The sequence below is a fragment of the Balaenoptera physalus genome (assembly GCF_965194825.1).
Source record: "Balaenoptera physalus genome assembly, chromosome: 17".
Lineage (NCBI taxonomy): Eukaryota > Metazoa > Chordata > Mammalia > Artiodactyla > Balaenopteridae > Balaenoptera > Balaenoptera physalus.
The window spans coordinates 75,644,995-75,667,201 of record NC_138895.1 but is presented as its reverse complement, the minus strand read 5'-3'; the positions used below and the strand labels follow the sequence as shown (position 1 = coordinate 75,667,201).

Below are 22,207 nucleotides of genomic sequence, written 5' to 3'. Positions count from 1 at the left end.
CCCAGGGAGCTCAGGAGTATCAGTGGTACCACAGAGTGGTCGCCATTGAGGCAAGGCTTTTGTACACCTGTATTGGTCAGCCATTGGCCATGGGCTGCCCTGGTGGGTACGTGTGATCTCCCAGGCATTGCCAGCCAGGGGGCTTCCAGGGCTCTTCCCGAAAAATGGGTACAGCAATACATTGTCAGCAGCCAGCCCTGATGGCAGCCTGGAGGATGGCCCCATAAAGCAGAGCTGAGTTGGGTACCAACGGCATCTACTCCATCACCCTAAACAAAGTTCCTTCCCTTAATCCCCACCTTCCATCTAGAGAGTCCTGTGGAGTCCTTCTTCTGAATAGCCCTCAGATCTGCCCTTCACCATCTCACAGTCAAAGCTGCCCTTGTCTTGCTTTAGGCCATATTGTTTCTCACCTGGATGACCACAGTCATCTTTCCATTCACCCTCCTGCATCTGACCATCACCAACCACCAAAAGCTGGAGTATATTGTCACATTCTTTAGAAACCCAAAATCCATTGGTGTCTCCCTTTGCCAGTTCCTCAGAAGGCCACCGAGGCTTTGCACGTACTGCTCCTGTATCCTCTCCAGCCTTACCTCCCGCCATATGCCACCTGGTCCACCATCCAGCACAATCTCACTACTTAGAAGCCATCACAAGCCCACCTGGCCATTTCACATACTACTCTTTCCACCTAGAAATCATGCCACCTTCACTGTACCCCGTCCTCTCTCCCTTGGCTCCACAGCCAGCACAAAACCTAGTACTCATGTAACAGTCAATTCAAGCATCATCTCTACTTGTGAAGCCTCTTCTAATCCCCCCTCTACCCAGGTAAATGTTGTCACCCTTTTTTCAATGAAAAACTTACACTCTGAAAAATCTTCCATCATAGAGCATGAAACCCTTCAGTTTACAAATCTGCCTCTTAGTTCTGGGGCAGAGACCCCTCTTACTAATTTCCACAGGTGTCTACCACATGTTGACTTTTTCCATAGATAACATTTAGTTGTTGTTTATCCCTCACACCAAATCCACAGGGTAGGAATTATTAGCCTTCATTTTATAAATAAGCAAAGCTGAGATTCAGAGACACCAAGAGGGCCCACTGTCACACACCACTAAGTGGCAAAGCCAAGTTTTGAACCCAGGTCCGCCATCCTGTTTTGATTTTTAATCACCATGTGCATTGATCTTCACTTAACTGGCATTTCATGGTGCTGGTTTTGAAGTCATAAACTCAACAATGGCCGTTTTAGTTGTCCTAGGAATGAGGATGGGAGTCAAGATAAATAAGACACAGTCACTTCTTGCCTTTCATGGGTTCACAGTCCAGTGAGAGACAGGGTGACTATGAGTTCCCTTTACACAAGGAGTCAGTGGTAAGTACACGTGTATAGAGGGCCTTTCAATGTGGAGAATGGAGGGTGATTCTGTGGTAATGGTACCTTTATCCCATTCTCTGTGCTAAGCCATTAACTCGTGAAGATAGAAATTATACTCTTATGTATTCTGTTAAGTCCCCAGGCCCTCCTACTGTGCCTAGAGCACAAGAGATGCTTATAACAGATGCTTACTAAAGTGACCAGTCAACTAATTAACTCATAGGAGACAGAAACCACCTGGCAAATAGTAAGGTGATGATGGGCTAGTCCCATCCAAAACATACTTCCAAAATTTTTTTTTTAAATAGTAGCTCTATTAAAAAGCTCAATCTGACTAAAGGTTGAGACATCAAGCTTTGTGTTATTTTAAAATCTAGAGCAGCCCATAACCCCAAAGTTCTCACTTGCATGTTTTTAAACTGAAATAAATAAATTTGAAGTAAGTCTGTATCTTGGTGCCCCAAATTGTATCGATAGATACCCTGGAGTCTTCCCAATAAAGAGATGGGGGACAGCGCCCCTAGTGGTAGAGATGGGTGTTTGCAGAGGGAAGTTGGAGGGGCTTAGAGAAGGAATTGGTCCAGGAGGCTGAGCTCTAGACCAGGAGGAGGAAAAAGGAGAGATGGGGAAGAGCTGAAAGAGGAGAGAGAGGAGAAGCAGAGACGAGAAGGAGGAAGAAAAAGAAGAGGGGCAAAGGGGAGGAAGAAGAAGACAGGAAGCAGAAGAGAAGGAAGAAAGAAGAGAATGTAGTCAACAGGAAGGGGGGGAAAAAAGGCTTTCCCTGGCTTGCCAACCCCAAGCACTGTCAGCCTTTCTCACGTGGGTCCTTGGGTCACCCGGACCTGCCTTCTTTCTTTAGGTCAAATGAGACCCTCCAGATTCTGCCCTCACTAAGCTCCAGCCAGACACCCTTCAGTAACCATACTGCTCTTCTTGCTGATGCAGTTGCCACAGGAACTTGGCTCCGAGGAAGGCTGAACATTGCACGGAGCACATGCTCAGGACTGGGTTTGCAATAGCCCAGCACCCGGGCTCCTCACCCCCCGCCCCCGCCCCGGCCTCATCGAAGGCTGAAGAGCCCTCTCACATCTCGGGGCTCCACGCAGACTAGAGGATGAACAAGTGGCTGATTAGGAACCCCACTCTGACTCCAGAGGCTTTTAGCTAGAGAGTGGATAGAGTTGCCGTGTGGTTAGTAAATGAAATAGCGAAGCCTCTTGCTGCCTCCTGATCAACTTCTGAAGAGGAGGTAGCTTTGCCTGGACCTGAAACTGGCCCTCAGCCAAGTAGTTCCAAAGAGAGGAGAGGAAGGAAGAGTTCCACGTTCCCCCAGGAACCTGGGGAAGTGCAGCTGTAGGCAGGCAGAGGGAGGGGGGTGGGCAGGCAAAGGCATGTCTGGACGCTCCTGCCAACCCTTTCCGTGCTCCCCACCTCCTACTACACAAGCTCCACGGCTAGAAAAACCCCCCTCACTCTTTACAACTGAAATTGGAAATCACTCAGGGAAGCCGTCCCAGATCCTCCAGATTTTATCAAAATCATCCATCCTCTTTATTCCTACTCCCGGTATGTTTCCACCATAAACTTTACTAAAATCGAGCTAGGACACATGTTAGTGTGATGATTTATCTAACATCTGACACCCCTGCCTGGGCTGTTGGTTCCGTGATGGCTAGGACCTCATGTGTCTTGTTCATCAGACATTGTAGAAGCTCAGCGAATAGTTGCTGAATTAGCTTCCCACGGCTGCTGTAACAAATGACCACAAAGTTAGTGGCTTGAAATAACAGCAATTCATCCTCTTATAGATTAGAGGTCAGAATCCAGAATGGATCTCACGGGGCTAATCAAGGTGTCAGCAAGGCAGTGTTGCTTCTGGAAGCTCCAGGGGAGAATTCTTTCTTTGCCTTTTCCAGCTTCTAAAGGCCCCTGTCTTGCTTGGCTTGTGGCCCCTTTCTCTGTCTTTAAAGCCAGCAATCATATCACTCTGACTTCTGCTTCCTCCGTCACATCTTCTCTGCCTCCTGCCTTCCTCTTTCACTTACAAGAACCCTTGTGATTACACTGAGCCCGTTACTGAGTCCAAGCTCATACTGCTTGCCACACAACAGGCCAATAAATCGAGAGATGAGTTGCTGGGACAAGGAATAGCGACTTTATTCAGAAAGCCAGCAGACAGAGAAGATGGTGAACTAGTGTCCTAAAGAACCATCTTGCCTGCGTTTGGATGCTAGTTTCTTTTATAGAAGAAAGAGGGGGAAGTGAGGAGGCAAAGTAAAAAGAAAAGAAAGCAGTACGTTGTTGCATATGTCCTGGTTCCAGCCAGACTCCGGAAGGGATGTGTTAATTTCCTCTTTCCTGCAGCCATTCATAGGTGGGCCTGGTCAGGATGATTCCTGTGAGCTTAAAGTAAGGTATTTTAGCTTAACCCTCAGGCATGAGACGCAGGGTTCCTGGAGATGGACCATTATGTATACTTTAACACTATAGGCAGCATCACTTTAGTGATTAACTTATAGCAAAAGCAATAGAATACAAAGGTTAAAGTAAAAGAAATGGATCTGCTATGGAGTCAGATTTGTTCTTCATTATTACAAACCCACACAGATAACCCAGGAAATTGCCCCATCACAAAATCATTCACTTAATCACATCTGCAAAGTCCTTTTTACTACGTAAGGTAACATATCCACAGGTTCCAGGGACTCAGACATGGACTTTTGGGGTCGGGGGAACAAGCAGAGAGAGCATCATTCTCTTAGCGCAGTTGCTAAACAAGAGACCAAGGTTTCCCTTCCTTAGCATTAAAATCCAAACTGCAGGTGAGGATGGAGGAAATGGCAAGGATGGTACCCATTCTTCCATACAGGTATTCATTCATCCCTACTGTGTGCTAGGCTCTGTCTAGGTGCTGAGTAGTAAATACGACAGGCAAAAATACCTGCCTCCAGGAATTTTACATTTTAGTAGGAAAGATGACAGTAAATAAGCACAGTCAGGGATAAGTGCTAAGGAGAGAAGATAAAGCAGGAAGAAGATGAGAATATGTATGTGGGGACAGGATATTGTGTTCAGTTTTGCATGGGGTGATCAGCAAGACCCCACTGGGATGACATTTGAGGAAAGACCTGGAAGAGGTGAGGGATGAGCCATCTAGTTGTCTGAAGGAAGAGCGTCCCAACAGGGGAACAGCAAATGCAAAGGTCCTGAGGCAGAAACAGGCCTGGCTTGTTAGGATCAGCAAGGAGGTCAGTGTGGCTGGAACAGAGTGAGCGAAGGGGACAGGGCATGGCAAGTCTTGCAGGGCATGGTGAAGACTCTGGCTTTGACCCTGAGTAGAACGGGAAGCCACAGAGCAGGGACATGGTCTGACTTACATTTAAACAGGATCACTCTGGCTGCCATGCTGGGAGTGTGGAGGTAAGGATTGGGATTAGGTACGTTATTGCAATACAGTAACCAGGTGTAAACTAATGGTGGCTTAGACCAGGGTACTGGCAGGAAATGCTAAGATTTTTAAATACATGCTGAGAGTAAAGCCAAAAGGATGTGTTGATGGATTTGGGAATTTTGGCAATTTCTTCTTTAAACTAATAAGATAGCTTTGTTTATTTCAGAGATTCTTAGAAACAGATCTAGTCCTTAAAGAGTATCTGGTCACACCCATCTTGGCACTTGGCACTTAGCAGGTGCTCAATAAATATCTGTTGAGAGTCTGAATGTTTGATTCTCGGAGAGAAAAGTGGCTACCTCAAGGATGCTCAACCAGTCTGAGGTGGTCCTCACTGTGGGCCAGGGGCCTGTTTCCGGGAGCCCCAGGCTGCTGGAAGCACAAATACCAGGGCTGACACTGTTGCCTGGATCTGTTTCAGCTGCTTGGTGAAGACCGGTTTCAAGACATTGAAAAGATTAAGACCATCGGCAGCACCTACATGGCCGTGTCAGGCCTGTCACCTGACAAACAGGTAAAGGAATGCTTTGGACTCAGCCACAGCCTATGGCAGGGACCTCACTCTGGTCAGGTCGCTGAAGGTGGTGGGGCTGTCATCACCAGGAAACCTGGGGACAGGTAGGGAGAAAATCCGATGAAGTGGATATTCTAGGTGTGTGCGGTACCTTTGCTCCCGAGGTAAGCAGGCTCTACTGGGTGCACTGATGCTTCTTTATGATTGAGAAGCCTCTAGGCTTCATTCTGAACCTCGCTGTTCACTTGATGAACAAAATCAGGACCAAGAAATACCCTGGTTATGATTTAGTTGCGGGTGTTACTAAATCCCTGATCCCAACCTGTTTTATTCTTACTTTTGTTTTCTCCTCCAAAAGTAATATTAATAGCCCTGCTATTATTAATTAAATAATAATAATAGCTCTGCTTTTTTGAGAGGTGACTATGCCAGACACTAGTGTTAAGTGGGAAACTAACATCCACCTGCCAGGGGCCGTGGATGAATTACCTGAGATAGAGTCATGCTAGCCACACAAAGCCTTGCACCTGTCAGGTCCTCCATAAATGCTCTATGGAAATGGGCATAAGCTGCCAGGGAAAGGAATCCTTATTCCTCCTCATCCTTCTTTGCTCGCTTTCCAACTAAAAACCTAGAACTATTCCAAGACTATCTGAGAAGAAACCCTTGATAGTCATTAGGTACATGTGCACATCACTCTGTCACAGGGGTCCAGAAAGACATCCCCCAGGCCAAATCCAGTCCACCATCTGTTTTTTTGTTTGTTTGTTTGTTTCTGTTTTTTGTTGTTGTCAACATGCAGTTATATTTTCTGAGGCAAATCACTTAACCTCTTTAAATTTAAACATTCTTATAAAGTGCAAGGGTTGTCTGAACTCTATAGGTGTGCCAGTAACTCAGGACCCAAAGATGAATAAATCATCTTTTGCCCTTATGTTATTCACAAACTAGGGACTGGCAGAGACGTAAATTAACAGCTGCAGGCCAGTGTGCAGTCTAAGCTAAAAAATGTAAGCAAAGAGTTGGGAGAGCAAAGAAGTATAATAATATATAGAGAATGACCTAAGTGCTTCCAAATTACAAAAAGGATTGGTGATATTTTTGCCTCTAATGACAAATTTCATTGCAAATTGCTACACATTTCAAATCCTATACAAAGGAAATTTGAAATACCTCTTTTCAGCAATGGTCCTCTCAAATAGACACACTAATATTCTAGATATTACCATTATGCTATATCTTTATAGGCACAGCATATATGTAATAGTACTATCTATTGAAGACTTGGTTAGTCCTGCTTAGTAAATGTTTAACAATTAGGGAGAGTTAAATCATTATACAACAAGTTCATTAAAATGACTTTATTATTATGGTAAAGAATCTGAGCTTTGTCAAATATTTCCAGTGTTAAAAATATAAAAATAGGTTTATATTTTACAATAAAAATACTATCAAAAAGTAATGACAGTTAAATCAGTTCTTAAGTGGTGGGCATGGTTAGAACTTGTAGAAAGGAAGTGAAATGTGATCAAAAAGGGAATTGTGGAGGACATTCAAGATGGCGGAGGAGTAAGACTTGGAGATCACCTTCCTCCTCACAAATACATCAAAAATACATCTACATGTGGAACAACTCCTGCAGAACACCTACTGAACGCTGGCAGAGAACCTCAGACCTCCCAAAAGGCAAGAAACTCCCCACATACCTAGCCATGTGGCTGACAGGGTCTTGGTGCTCCGGCCGGGTGTCAGGCCTGAGCCTCTGAGGTGGGAGAGCTGAGTTCAGTACATTGGACCACCAGACACCTCCCTGCTCCACGTAGTATCAATTGGCAAGAGCTCGCCCAGAGATCTCTGTCTCAATGCTAAGACCCAGCTCCGCTCAACGAACAGCAAGCCACAGTGCTGGACAACCCTATGCCAAACAACTAGCAAGACAGGAACACAACCCCACCCATTAGCAGAGAGGCTTCCTAAAACCATAATAAAGTCACAGACACCCTAAAACACACCACTGGACTCAGTCCTGCCCACCAGAAAGACAAGATCCAGCCTCATCCACCAGAACACAGGCACCAGTCCCCTCCACCAGGAAGCCTACACAACCCCCTGATCCAACCTTACCCACTGGGGGCAGACAGCAAAAACAACAGGAACTACGAACCTGCAGCCTGCGAAAAGGAGACCCCAAACACAGTAAGTAAAGCAAAATGAGAAGACAGAGAAATACACAGCAGATGAAGGAGCAAGGTAAAAACCCACCAGACCAAACAAACGAAGAGGAAATAGGCAGTCTACCTGAAAAAGAATTCAGAGTAATGATAGTAAAGATGATCCAAAGTCTTCAAAATAGAATGGGGAAAATACAAGAAACGTTTAACAAGGATCTAGAAGAACTCAAGAGCAAACAAACAATGATGAACAGCACAATAAATGAAATTAAAAATTCTCTAGAAGGAATCAATAGCAGAATAACTGAGGCAGAAGGACAGATAAGTGACCTGGAAGATAAAATAGTGGAAATAACTACAGCAGAGCAGAATAAAGAAAAAAGAACAAAAAGAATTGAGGACAGTCTCAGAGACCTCTGGGACAACATTTAAACACACCAACATTCGAATTACAGGAGTCTCAGAAGAAGAAGAGAAAAAGAAAGGGACTGAGAAAATATTTGAAGAGATTATAGTTGAAAACTTCCCTAATACGGGAAAGGAAATAGTCAAGTCCAGGAAATGCAGTGAGTCCCATACAGGATAAATCCAAGGAGAAACACTCCAAGACACATATTGATCAAACTATCAAAAATTAAATACAAACAAAAAATATTAAAAGCAGCAAGGGAAAAGCAACAAATAACATACAAAGGACTCCCCATAAGGTTAACAGCTAATCTTTCAGCAGAAACTCAGCAAGCCAGAAGGGAGGGGCAGGACATATTTGAAGTGATGAAAGGGAGAAACCTACAGCCAAGATGACTCTACCCAGCAAGGATCTCATTCAGATTCGATGGAGAAATTAAAACCTTTACAGACAAGTAAAAGTAAAGAGAATTCAGCACCACCAAACCAGCTTTACAACAAACGGTAAAGGAACTTCTCTAGGCAGGAAACACAAGAGAAGGAAAAGACCTACAATAACAAACCCAAAACAATTAAGGAAATGGTAATAGGAACATACATATCGATAATTACCTTAAATGTAAATGGATTAAATGCTCCAACCCAAAGACATAGACTGGCTGAATGGACACAAAGACAAGACCCGTATATATGCTGTCTACAAGAGACTCACTTCAGACCTAGGGACACAAACAGACTGAAAGTGAGGGGATGGAAAAAGATATTCCATGCAAATGGAAATCAAAAGAAAGCTGGCGTAGCAATTCTCATATCAGACAAAATAGACTTTAAAATAAAGACTATTACAAGAGACAAAGAAGGACACTACATAATGGTCAAGGGATCAATCCAAGAAGATAAAACAAGTGTAAATATTTATGCATCCAACATAGGAGCACCTCAATACATAAGGCAGATGTTAACAGCCATAAAAGGGGAAATCGACAGTAGCACAGAGATCACTGAAGAAATCAAAGAGGAAATTAAAAAATACCTAGAAACAAATGACACTGAAAACACAACAACACAAAACCTATGGGATGCAGCAAAGCAGTTCTAAGAGGGAAGTTTGTAGCAACACAATCCTACCTCAGAAAACAAGAAAAATCTCAAACAACCTAACGTTACACCTAAAGCAATTAGAGAAAGGAGAACAAGAAAACCCCAAAGTTAACAGAAGTAAAGAAATCATAAAGATCACATCAGAAATAAATGAAAAAGAAATGAAGGAAACGATCGCAAAGATCAATAAAACTAAAAGCTGGTTCTTTGAGGAGATAAACAAAATTGATAAACCATTAGCCAGACTCATCAAGAAAAAAAGGGAGAAGACTCAAATCAACAGAATTCGAAATGAAAAAGGAGAAGTAACAACTGACACTGCAGAAATACAAAGGATCATGAGAGGTTACTACAAGCAACTATATGCCAATAAAATGGACAACCTGGAAGAAATGGGACAAATTCTTAGAAAAGCACAACCTTCCGAGACTGAACCAGGAAGAAATGGAATATATCAACAGACCAATCACAAGCACTGAAATTGAAACTGTGATTAAAAATTTCCAACAAACAAAAGCCCAAGACCAGATGGCTTCACAGGCAAATTCTATCAAATATTTAGAGAAGAGCTAACACCTATCGTTCTCAAACTCTTGAGAAGGAGTATATTTCTCAAAATATAGCAGAGGAAGGAACACTCCCAAACTCATTCTATGAGGCCACCATCACCCTGATACCAAAACCAGACAAAGATGTCACAAAAAAAGAAAACTACAGGCCAATATTACCGATGAACATAGATGCAAAAATCCTCAACAAAATACTATCAAACAGAATGCAACAGCACATTAAAAGGATCATACACCATGATCAAGTGGGGTTTATCCCAGGAATGCAAGGATTCTTCAATATATGCAAATCAATCAATGTGATACACCATACTAACAAACTGAGGGATAAAAACCACATGATAATCTCAGTAGATGCAGAAAAAGCTTTTGACAAAATTCAACACCTATTTATGATAAAAACTCTCCAGAAAGAAGGCATAGAGGGAACTTATCTCAACATAATAAAGACCATATATGACAAACCCACAGCCAACATCATTCTCAATGGTGAAAAACTGAAACCATTTCCACTAAGATCAGGAGTAAGACAAGGTTGTCCACTCTCACCACTATTATTCAACTTAGTTTTGGAAGTTTTAGCCACAGCAATCAGAGACGAAAAAGAAATAAAAGGAATCCAAATCGGAAAAGATGAAGTAAAACTGTCACTGTTTGCAGATGACATGATACTATACATAGAGATCCTAAAGATGCTACCAGAAAACTACTAAAGCTAATCAATGAATTTGGTAAAGTAGCAGGATACAAAATTAATGCACAGAAATCTCTTGCATTCCGATACACTAATGATGAAAACTCTGAAAGAGAAATTAAGGAAACACTCCCATTTACCATTACAACTAAAAGAATAAAATAATTAGGAATAAACCTACCTACAGAGACAAAAGACCTGTATTCAGAAAACTATAAGACACTGATGAAAGAAATTAAAGATGATACAAACACATGGAGAGATATACCATGTTCTTGGATTGGAAGAATCAACACTGTGAAAATGACTATACTACCCAAAGCAACCTACAGATTCAATGCAATCCCTATCAAATTACCACTGGCATTTTTCACAGAACTAGAACAAAAAATTTCACAATTTGTATGGAAACACAAAAGACCCTGAATAACCAAAGCAATCTTGAGAAAGAAAAATGGAGCTGGAGGAATCAGGCTCCCTGACTTCACACTATACTACAAAGCTACAGTCATCAAGACAGTATGGTACTGGCAAAAAAACAGAAATATAGGTCAATGGAACAGGAGATAAACCCACGCACATATGGTCACCTTATTTTTGATAAAGGAGGCAAGAATATACAATGGAGAAAAGACAGCCTCTTCAATAAGTGGTGCTGGGAAAACTGGACAACTACGTGTAAAAGAATGAAATTAGAACACTCCCTAACACCATACACAAAAATAAACTCAAAATGGATTAAAGACCTAAATGGAAGGCCAGACACTATCAAACTCTTAGAGGAAAACATAGGCAGAACACTCTATGACATAAATCACAGCAAGATCCTTTTTGACCCACCTCCCTCCTAGAGAAATGGAAGTAAAAACAAAAATAAACAAATGGACCTCATGAAACTTAAAAGCTTTTGCACAGCAAAGGAAACCGTGAACAAGATGAAAAGACAACCCTCAGAATGGGAGAAAATATTTGCAACTGAAGCAACTGACAAAGGATTAATCTCCAAAACATACAAGCAGCTCATGCAGCTCAATATCAAAAAACAGCCCAATCCCAAAATGGGCAGAAGACCTAAATAGTCATTTCTCTGAAGAAGATATACAGATGGCCAACAAACACATGAAAGGATGCTCAACATCACTAATCATTAGAGAAATGCAAATCAAAACTACAATGAGGTATCACCTCACATCAGTCAGAATGGCCATCATCAAAAAATCTACAAACAATAAATGCTGGAGAGGGTGTGGAGAAAAGGGAACCCTCTTGTACTGTTGGTGGGAATGTAAATTGATACAGCCACTATGGAGAACAGTATGGAGGTTCCTTACAAAACTAAAAATAGAACTACCATACGACCCAGCAATCCCACTACTGAGCATATACCCTGAGAAGACCATAATTCAAAAAGAGTCATGTACCACAATGTTCATTTCAGCTCTATTAACAATAGCCAGGACATGGAAGCAACCTAAGTGTCCATCATCGGATGAATGGATAAAGAAGATGTGGCACATATATACAATGGAATATTACTCAGCCACAAAAGAAACAAAATTGAGTTATTTGTAGTGAGGTGGGTGGACCTAGAATCTGTCAAACAGAGTGAAGTAAGTCAGAAAGAGAAACAGAAATACCGTATGCTAACACATATACATGGAATTAAAAAAAAAATGGTTCTGAAGAACCTAGAAGCAGGATAGGAATAAAGACACAGACGCAGAGAATGGACTTAAGGACATGGGGAGGGGGAAGGGTAAGCTGGGACAAAGTGAGAGAGTGGTATGGACATATATACACTACCAAATGTAAAATAGACAGCTAGTGGGAAGCAGCCGCATAGCACAAGGAGATCAGCTGGGTGCTTTGTGACCACCTAGAGGGGTGGGAGGGAGACACAAGAGGGAGGAGATATGGGGATATATGTATACGTATAGCTGATTCACTTTGTTGTGTGGCAGAAACTAACAACAATGTAAAGCAATTATACTCCAATAAAGATGTTAAAAAATTCTTTTTTAATAAAATAAATTTTCTGAAAAAAGGGAATTGTTAGGTACAGCTGGCAACAGTGTGGGTGAATATAGAAAATGTGGATTTTGTACTGGGCCAGTAGCTGTCAAGGAATATATAAGTGAATCTTTGAAACCTAGATGTGATTCTTTCATATAAATAGTTTAATGAAGTATAATTAAACCAGAGTATATATTGTAGTTATAATTTAAAATTATACCCCCAAAGCACAAATACACAAACATTTATCAAATATTGTATTTCAAGGCCTCATTGACTTCAGAGCTTCTGATGAAATTTTAAGTATTTTCTCCCCAGCATCACCACCTCCAAAAACAAATTTAAATGTGAGTAATTAACATTGTATAGGTTTTAGTTTGATGTGGTGGCGATGGTAGAAGGTGTAAACACTGGATGCTAGCATTAGAAGTATTGATTAAAAAATAACCTCGGTTTGGAAATACTGATAGACCATCATCATCCCAACTGCTATATTGGTGATCTGATGTATCCACCATCTGTTTTCGTAAATAAAGTTTTATTGGAACACAGCCACATGCATTCATTTATATTTTGCCTATGGCTCCTTTCTGGCTAAAATGGCAGTGTTGGGTAGTCATGACAAGGACCACACGGCCCACAAAACCTAAAATACTTGCCATCTGGCACTTTACTGACTGCCAACCTCTGCTCTAGAGGGGCACAGAATTCTTTCACATACACAACCTCATTCAGTCCCCATGAGGTAGGCAGGGCAACTATGCTTATCTCCATTATATAGATGAGGAAACTGAGGTTCAGAGAGCAAACGTCTATGTGAAACATCTCTTAAACAGACACTGTGAGTACTTCAAAGGAAATAGACGTGGTTCCTAGATTGGAAACCTCACATATATGAACATAAGAGTGTGTACCCACACACACACACACACACACGTGAACAGCATCAACTTGAACAGACAAGGGTAGGGGTGGGGAATGGAATCTGAGAGTCACATATTACACTCTCTGAAGCAAATTTCCTGGTGCCCCGTGTTTCTGGACTCTGATGACTTAGGTGTACAGGGCTCACACACCTGCTTATTTCCCTTGAAGGCATGTGTGGGTGAGGTAGGACACAGACCAGACCCCTGCTGCAGAAATGTTCCTGTTGGCCCCATCGAATGACCTCTTCTCTCATGTTTGCCGCAGCAATGTGAAGATAAGTGGGAACATCTGTGCGCCCTGGCCGACTTCTCTCTCGCCCTGACCGAAAGCATACAGGAGATCAACAAGCATTCTTTCAACAATTTTGAGCTCAGGATTGGTGAGTAGCAGCTGGAAGTGTGGCACCTCGGGGACCCACCGAGCTGGCTGGCCTTGCTCTATCGAGCCCTCCCGTGCCCTGGGCATCAAGCCAGGGGAGCTTTTTCCCGCAAAATGCAGCAGATTTAGTGTGGCCTGGCCAAGGACAGACCTGTCTGGGCTTCCTCTCACTCAAGATGCTGGAAGCAGTGGAAGGATTTTGGCCTGTGTGCAGAAATACCAAGCAACTGATAGACCACGGCTACCTCTCCTCCAGCTTGTCCAGAATCCCAGCCACACGAGGCCCTGATTAGAGAGGTAGCTGTCTAATCAGTCGTTTCCTCCCGTCTTCTATGTCACCAGATACTGGAGGTCAATGCGTTACTCTCCCGTTCTCCTGGATAACACCCTGAGCCGAAAGCAGGATTCTGTTCCTGAGGATGTCACATGCCGACTTGAGCCAGGGACAGGCAGTTAGCTTTATAGCTCTTCACTCGGCCACACAGCTCACCCTCCTTTGGGCTTAGGGACACCCTTGTGCAAAGTGACAACAGTCACGGCTATGTGATAATAGTCATTTGCAGTTTGTATAACTTGTTAATTTCTTCAGCATCTCTGCGGAGTCTGGAGGGGGCCTCCTAAAGCATAGTCTGAGAGCCCCTGCTCTAGTCCACATTCACGTTTTACAGATGGGCAAACTCAGGCCCAGAGAAGGGGAGTAACTGGCCTACGATCACACAACCAAATGGTCATCCTGGCAGCGACTCCAGGATTTCCTGACTGAGACCAGTGACATTCTGGCAGCCAGCGTGCAGCCTAAAACAAATGTTACGGCAGTCCTCATGTCAGATATCCTCTGGCTGGCATGCCATTTTACTTTTTTGGTTCTCCCTTAGCAGCTTTCAAGTATAAAGGGTCAAGTAATACCCACACCTGACTTGTCAGATCTAAGGAATGCCACATGCCCTTGTTCACTGGACTAAATAAGTGATTATTTTTATATTTTGATCTATGGATGGGGTGCTCAGGGCTTGTTTCCAGATCTTCCAACAACCTTACATGTCCTTTCTGAAATCATTGAATACATGATTGAACTGGGAATGAAAAAGCAGAACTATAACCTCGAACAAAGGCTGTGTAATTTCAGGAGATGTTGCTGGAATTAAGGCCAACCCTTGGTGTGATACATTATTCTCCTGGCATGGTTCAGAGGTTAGAAAATCATGTTCCCAATGGGACTGGGCCTTTCACTTTGTGTTTTGGGTCTGCCGTAACCAGCTCTATGACTTTGGGCAAGTCGTTTAAACCCTCTGAGTGTCAGTTTCCTCATGTGTGAACTGGGAGTTATATTATTACCTCCCCTGCCTACCTCACAGTAGTAAGAAGAGATGCAAATGGGATAGTGGTTATGGAAGGGCTCTGCAAATTTTAGGGCAATGTCCATCCTTGTGATTCCCATGCATTCTGCAAGAGCTGTTTCTCGAAGTTCACAGTCAGTTCTATCTTATACGTGTGTGTGTGTGTGTGTGTGTGTGTGTGTGTGTGTGTGTGTGTGTGTGTGTGTTGCTTTTCCCTCTGCCTAGAATGATCTAACCCAGATATCTGCATGGCTTATACTATCACTTTCTCTAGATCTCTGCTCAGAAAGGCCTTTCCTAACCACCCTACTCCAAAATACACCCTCCTATATTTTTCTATCCCTTTAACCTGATTGGTTTTTCTTTATCACCTTTATCATTCACTGATACTATATTGCATTTTTTAAATTATTTTCTGTCTCTCCCCAATAGAAGGTAAGCTCCATGAGGGCCGGGGCTATGTCTTTTTTCTTTCCCACCATATCCCCAATACCTGGAACAGTGTCTGCTTTATAGTAGATGCCTAGTCAATGTTTGCAGAATGAATGAGAAATCCTTAGACTAGTAAAAGGAGACATATATGCCCATGAATGTGTTTAGTGGAATACTGTCATTCCTTTTAAAAAGTCTGTATTTCCTAAAGGAGGAGGTATTAAAATTGTGATCTACCAAATAACCCGTGGGATTGGGAGTAAATGACAGTCCAAGCAGAGAGAAAGCCAGGGCCAAAGGCACAGAGGTGGAAATGCCAGCAGGTTAGGGGAACTCGAGCAGTGCAGTATGGATACGGTGCAACGGTGAGGGAGAGAGGGTGGTGACAAAAATGAGGCTGGCAAGTTAGGCAAGAGCCAGCTCTGAGAAACCCTAGATTGTGATCCTAAGGAGCCGGGGCTTTACCCCATAGGCAAAAGGAGCTGTGGCAGGTGTTGAAGTGGGTGGTAACTTGATCAGACGTGCATCAGAACGTCCCTCTGGTTCCGGCAGCAGCGTGGAGGATGGTCTGCAGGAGGACAAGCAGGGATCCAGGGAGGCGTGTTAGGAGGCTGTTGCCACGGACCCAGGGAATGATGCTGAGGACGTGGACTAAGACAGAGCAGGAAAAGGTGTGCCCAGGCTCTCAGGGCACTGTGACAACAGAGGCAAGAGGTGGTCCCAGCATCCCGACATCAGTGCCCTGTCCATCCCGCAGGCTAAGACAAGTCAGCTTCCACGTGAGAGTAACAATTATTGTCTCTCAAGCACTCACTGGTTGTCTGGTAACATACCAGTGGCTTTACCTATAGCATCTCATCTCATCCTCCTTTAATTATTTCCACTTGACAGATGAGAAAAGTGAGGTCCAAATCTGTTAAGTGCCCAACCCAGATCACACATCTAAATAAGTGACTGACGCTGGATCTGGACCCTGTAGTTTATCCGTAGAGATCACATCCTTCATTTAAGGGTCACTATCCCAGGCAGGGAGCGGCCCCTTCCTTGACGTCCCTCTTCTCTCACCTCTTGTTTCTCTGGTTCACCCACAGGCATCAGCCACGGCTCAGTGGTAGCTGGCGTTATCGGCGCTAAGAAACCACAGTATGACATTTGGGGCAAAACCGTGAACCTGGCAAGTCGAATGGACAGCACAGGAGTCAGCGGCAGAATCCAGGTCCCCGAGGAGACCTATCTCATCCTGAAGGACCAGGGCTTTGCCTTTGACTACCGAGGGGAGATCTATGTGAAGGGCATCAGTGAACAGGAAGGAAAAATCAAAACGTACTTTCTCCTGGGAAGAGTCCAACCCAACCCATTCATCCTGCCGCCGAGAAGACTGCCCGGGCAGTACTCCTTGGCCGCCGTCGTCCTGGGCCTCGTCCAGTCCCTCAACAGGCAAAGGCAGAAGCAGCTGCTGAACGAGAACAACACGGGCATCATCAAGGGCCATTACAACCGGCGGACTTTGCTGACACCCAGCGGGCCTGAGCCGGGAGCCCAAGCCGAAGGCACCGACAAGTCCGAGTTGCCATAAAAGCGTTTTCTTTGTGTTTCTTTTTTTGTATTTCTTTTATATATAAAATAAATATACTAATAAAAAGGTTTAATTTTTTTTAGAACAAGGATGGTTTCGTTGGTCTTTGGATGCACTACATCGAAGACAAGATTTGAGTTTCTCTCCCGTCGCAGACATTTCTTGGTCATCTCTTCCATACAAGGTTTAGTGGGAAGCAAAGATAAGTAAGACCTAGTCCTTGACCTTGGGAAAGAGGGACCTGTAGACAGAGACTCAGTACAGTGGGCTCATCATTAAGAACTGCCGTTTATTGAGCGTTTGTCAGGTACCTGGCGCACAATAATATTAATGGATAATGTTAGTAGATAATATTCCTATAAACCAATACATAAATACTCTGCATTCAGAGAGGGGTAGATGCAATGAGAAATTGTGATAGGACAGTTGTGATAAAGAACTGGAGGTCAAGGACGCTGCCTGAGCTGGAGGCACCGTGTCTTTGAGGACATGATGCAAAGGACTAGCCCTAAACGATGAAAAAAAGGCAACCCATGGAACCTGGGAGAAAAGTGACCCAAGCAGAAGGACTAACAGGTGCAAACGCCCTGAGGTGGGATCAAGGCCACTTGATCTGCTGGAGCCACAGTTAGAAAGCCAGCAGGTGGGTAAGTTGGTTCAGGCAGGTACACTGTTTCCTGGGAAGACTGCATCCTAAGCTCTTCTCATATGACCGCAAAGCCTGCCAGGAAAGTTTCATACAGGTGAGAAAGCTCAAAAAAATGAAAGGACTTGCCCAAGACCTTATAGGTAGTTTTAGAACTAGGCTCAGCACTGTACTGGTCAATAAAAGTGCTGTAAAAAATAACTCCCATTCTTAGTGGTTAAAACATAAGAGATTTAGCTGTCATTTATGTCCTGTTGCATGTGGGGCAGAGGCCTTCCAGGCAATGATCTCGGGACTTAGTCTTCTTCCACTTAGGACCTGGATGCTTCTGCTTGATCCTCTCTACCCAGCCAGCTGAAGAGCAGAGAGGGAAAGGAAGGGGGATCACTCAGAAGGTCTTGGGCACCAGGCCTGAAAGTCGCCTACATTATTGCTCTGTCACCAGCCAGAAGGCAGTCATTGGCCTCACTTTACCGTAAGGGAAGTTAGGGGATGGATTCTTCCTGTGTTCACTACTGAGAGGAAAGCACTGTCTCTTCCATAAGAATCTACACCTGTCTAAGCCCATGTGTGCAAACACGAAGCTATTCTGGTAACTTCTGTGTTGGAAGGACAGACGAGATTGAAGTGATGGAAGAAGTATGAAATCCTAATCATTATCTAAATTCTTGACTCTTAACAACAGCTCATTTAAAAGAAACTTAGCTCCAGGTAACGAATCCACAGTAGATACGCTCTGGAGGAAATACCCACCTGAGGTATCTCAGGTGAGACCCCCGTGATAGAAGGGAAACTACTCTCTCCTGAGAAGCACAAAGTACAGAAAGGGAGTTGACTTTTGAGTGGCCATGTTTGCCATGCTTTTTGTTCTCATATCAAAGAAATACAGGAGGTCCCGGTGGAACATGAAGAGGGTGTCAGGCGAAAGCCTCTGTAAACAAAGCCCTCAACCAATGTCAGGGGTAATTATTATCTTCGAAGACTCGGAGAAAGCCTCGAGGTTTACTCAGCCCAACCTGCTGGGACATTTAAACAAGGTAAAGCTCAGGGCATGCCGAGAGCTGGAGCCACAGGATAGAGGGGGAAGCTGAGTTCAGGTGGGTCAGGGACTCAGTAAACATCACGGCAAAGAGGCCAGCCTCGGTAGAGGCAGTCGGGCTGCAAAAGCAGTATCCAACAGAGAAAACCTGATGTGTGGCGTCAGGCTTTGGTCTAATCCAGAGCATAGGGCCCTTCTGGAACCTGGGCACAGTTCAGACAAGCCCTGGTGAGCTGGATCCTACCCCAGGGAGAGGGCTACCAGGGACAGAGGTTGCCCCTAAACTCCGAGCTAGCACTCAGGACAAAGTTCCTAGACTAGAAACAGAGTGTGGGCCTGTCTGCCTAGCCTGGGCGGACCTTCAGGGAGGAAGCATCCGGCCAAACCCAGGGCCGTGGGTGCTGCCAGTTTGGGGGTGATGGTGAGGCCGTTGCCGTGAAGCTTCACCCAGAGCCCACCCCTGATTCAGTGACGCTGAGCCTTGGGGAGGGAGAGACGGAGGTGATGGAGACCCCATCCCGAGCCTGGGAGGTATGGCTTCACACAGGGCTCCGTCAAGCAGAGGAGCAGGGGGGCAAGGCAGTGCCGAGAATCTCCCTCAGATCATCGAGACCCCCACCAAGTGGGCATCCTCGCTCTGCTCCAATACGCCCAGCCCCAGAGCATTCAGTGCCTGCCCCCCAGGCCAGCCCGTTTCATGGCCCCAGCGGACGTGCGGAGTTTGCATACAAAGGGTAAAGGGCAAGAGACGGGAGCAGGCAACTGGCCCGTGGTTGAATAGTCAAGAAGCACGCCTCTTCTTGGGCCTTGGATAAGGCTGGAGGGGGCAGGAAAGGGAGACAGTCTTCCTGAAATTAGAGAGATATTTTCTGTGTACCTACTTTTTAGCTGACTCCGCTCATTTGTTCAAAGAACTCCAAGTGTCAGGTGATTTCCAGGAACCCGGTATAACTCAGAAACAAACCTGGCATAATATTCCAGCCAGGGGCTCCAACCTCACCTTTTCCCCTCTGAACCCTGCTTGTGACATTTTAGGTTTGATCTTAGAAACGTCAAGTATAAACTCTGGCAGAAGGTAGAGTGCCCCAAATGGTGAAATGCAAAGAGAAACACAGAATAGGGGGCTGGCTTAGTCTACGTATGTTCAGGCCTAAGAGAGAGGCTTTCTCAGCAGCTCTGTATTCTGGCCTAATGTTGACGTCTTCTGAGTGCTAATCCAGGTTGCTCCCACCTTCTGTTTATCAGCCTGTACGGCTAATGCACAGTTTCCCATGAGATTAGTACAGCCCCTCTTAGAGAACAGGAAAGGGTGTCTACCTACTCATCCAAGGGCTGGATTTGAGGACCTGCTACCTCCCAATCCGCCATCCCATAAAGTCAGGAGGATCATTTTTTATTTTTTGGCCGTGCCGCATGGCTGACGGGGTCTTAGTTCCCCGACCAGGGATTGAACACCGAGTCCTAACCACTGGACCACCAGGAAATTCCCAGGAGGATCATCTTGAGCTCAGAGTCGCCCCCCCCCCCAACCAGCTCCACTGTTTCCCTCCTGCTTTAGGGACCATGTGAGTGTAGCTGCTCTCAGCTGGAAGTAAGTACAATATTTTATCATCCCCATTTTACAGATGAGGGGACTGAGGCACAGAGAGCTTGAGCAACTTGCCCTGGAAAGTTCTTACAACCAGAAAATGGTGGCACTGGGACTGAAACCCAGGTATTCTGGTTCTAGGCTCCTGCCCTGAAGCATCACTGCCCAGCCCTGTGATGGGTGAATCCTTTTCTTCAAATGAAAGTTGAAAGTCTGGGCAGACTCCCCGCCAGCGGGCTGCAGGCTGTGTAAACGGGTGAGGACTGCAGGACTCTGGTGCGGCAGCCGCCGTCGAGACAGCCTGGACCACTTGCCCTGGTCCCAAGCAGCCTCATCTTCTCCCCCCAGGGGGTCAAACAACTGTTATCCTTCTCTGTGTATGTTGGGATATGGGAAAGACTGGGAAGTACTGGGCTGAGAGTTACGAGGGCAGTTTCTTGAGATGCGTGGACCTGGGTTTGAATCCTGTCTCTACTACTCCTCAGCTGTTTGATGTCAGACAAGTGGCATAAACTCTGGCCCTCAGATTCTTCACCAGCTACAGGGAGATAACAAAGGAAGCAGTTGTGATTTGGAATTCTGAAGTTTTCAGATTTGAGAAATATGGTAAACATGCCAAATACTAGAAAACATCCCAGAGGGGTCTGAGGCAGTGCTCAACAATTACACCCATTAATAATGTTGTAACAATACATGAATATTCACACCAAGTAGCATAACTAAAGGCTATAAATAGGACTCATTTCAGGTCATGTTTAGCCCCCAAATTAGTTATAAAACAAACTTCAGCTTCTACACCATTCGGGGTTTTGGAGCGTAGTTGCAAGATTGTCACCCATGCCACCAGGTAAGGCTGCCGTGAAGATAACAGATGCCGTGAAGACGCATCTAAAACACTCAGCATCTTGGCCCTCTGCTGCACTCCAACGTTGCTGGTTGTTATTATTAAACACGCAGTGATTTTATTGAAATAGTGGACATTTGCCATTTTACCTTGTCTTGACATCACTTTGTTGGTCTATATTTGCAAAACTTTCTTTAATGAGTAGGTGTTCCTTTTAGAATGAAAAATGATAATTAAGAGAAAGTAAAGCATGTGGGTTTACTTAAAGGGCTGCAAAAGTTCTCACCAGACCCTTGGAGATTCAACCCTGAGTCAGAGGGTCTGGCCCACTCCTGGGATGGAGGTGGCCATCTTGCAGGGCGGTGGCGGGGTTGGCGGGGGGCCAGCCAGACAGCATGCAGGAGGAGCTCCCCCCATGGGTGGAATTTTTCCGGGGCCACAATAACTGCTGCTGACCTGATTTCAGGGCTGTCCTTTCGGATGCAGTAAGACAAGGGGTATTGGAAACTCATTTCTTTCCATGGCATTTTTATTCCAAACCCACAGGTTTTTCTGACACTCTTGCTCCCATTCCAACCAGCTTTTCCAAGTGAGAATGTTGCTCTCAGGTTAGCTGTGGGCTCCACACAACTGAACCCAATATTTTATTGATGAGTTACCAGGGGGCAGGGTGCCCTGCAGAATGACACCCTGTGCCTACTTCAATTATTAATTGTACGTCAGCCACCCTCCTGCCCCCTTCCACCCCGGGAAGATAACATCGCCGTTCTCTGAGCGAGCGTCCTAACTGTTCTGAGTCGACTCTGTGCATTTGTCTTTACCTTTTATAAAACAGACAGCGTGACTGAAATGCAATCAGTTTCTGTTTGGAAATAATAATTTCAGACATAGTCTTTTTGTAATACACTAATCCCCTATCTTGACATTATCATAACCATAATGGTTATGAAAACTAATGTTTTCAGAGTACTTTACAGTTTGCAAAGTCCATTTCCAAATATGATTTGCTTTGATCTTCATAAAAATGCTCAGGGAGAGAGATTATTTTCCCAATTCCTCAGGAAACTGAGGCTCATAAAAATTAATAAAAATACATTTTTGGGGGGCTTCCCTGGTGGTGCAGTGGTTGAGAAT

General features: G+C 44.5%; 1 protein-coding gene across 3 annotated transcripts in view; it reads left to right on the top strand.

Annotated features, from left to right (window-relative positions):
* The window catches only part of ADCY8 (adenylate cyclase 8), a 228,962-nt gene extending 210,433 nt beyond the window's left edge, over nt 1-18,529 (top strand). For all 3 annotated transcript variants that reach the window (XM_082434066.1, XM_082434065.1, XM_082434064.1), the window contains 3 exons: nt 5,258-5,350; nt 13,498-13,612; nt 16,472-18,529. In XM_082434066.1, the coding sequence (XP_082290192.1) occupies nt 5,258-5,350; nt 13,498-13,612; nt 16,472-16,956 (693 nt within the window). In that variant the 3' untranslated portion in view covers nt 16,957-18,529. The remainder of the gene's footprint in view (nt 1-5,257; nt 5,351-13,497; nt 13,613-16,471) is intronic.
* The last annotated feature ends 3,678 nt before the right edge of the window (nt 18,530-22,207 follow it).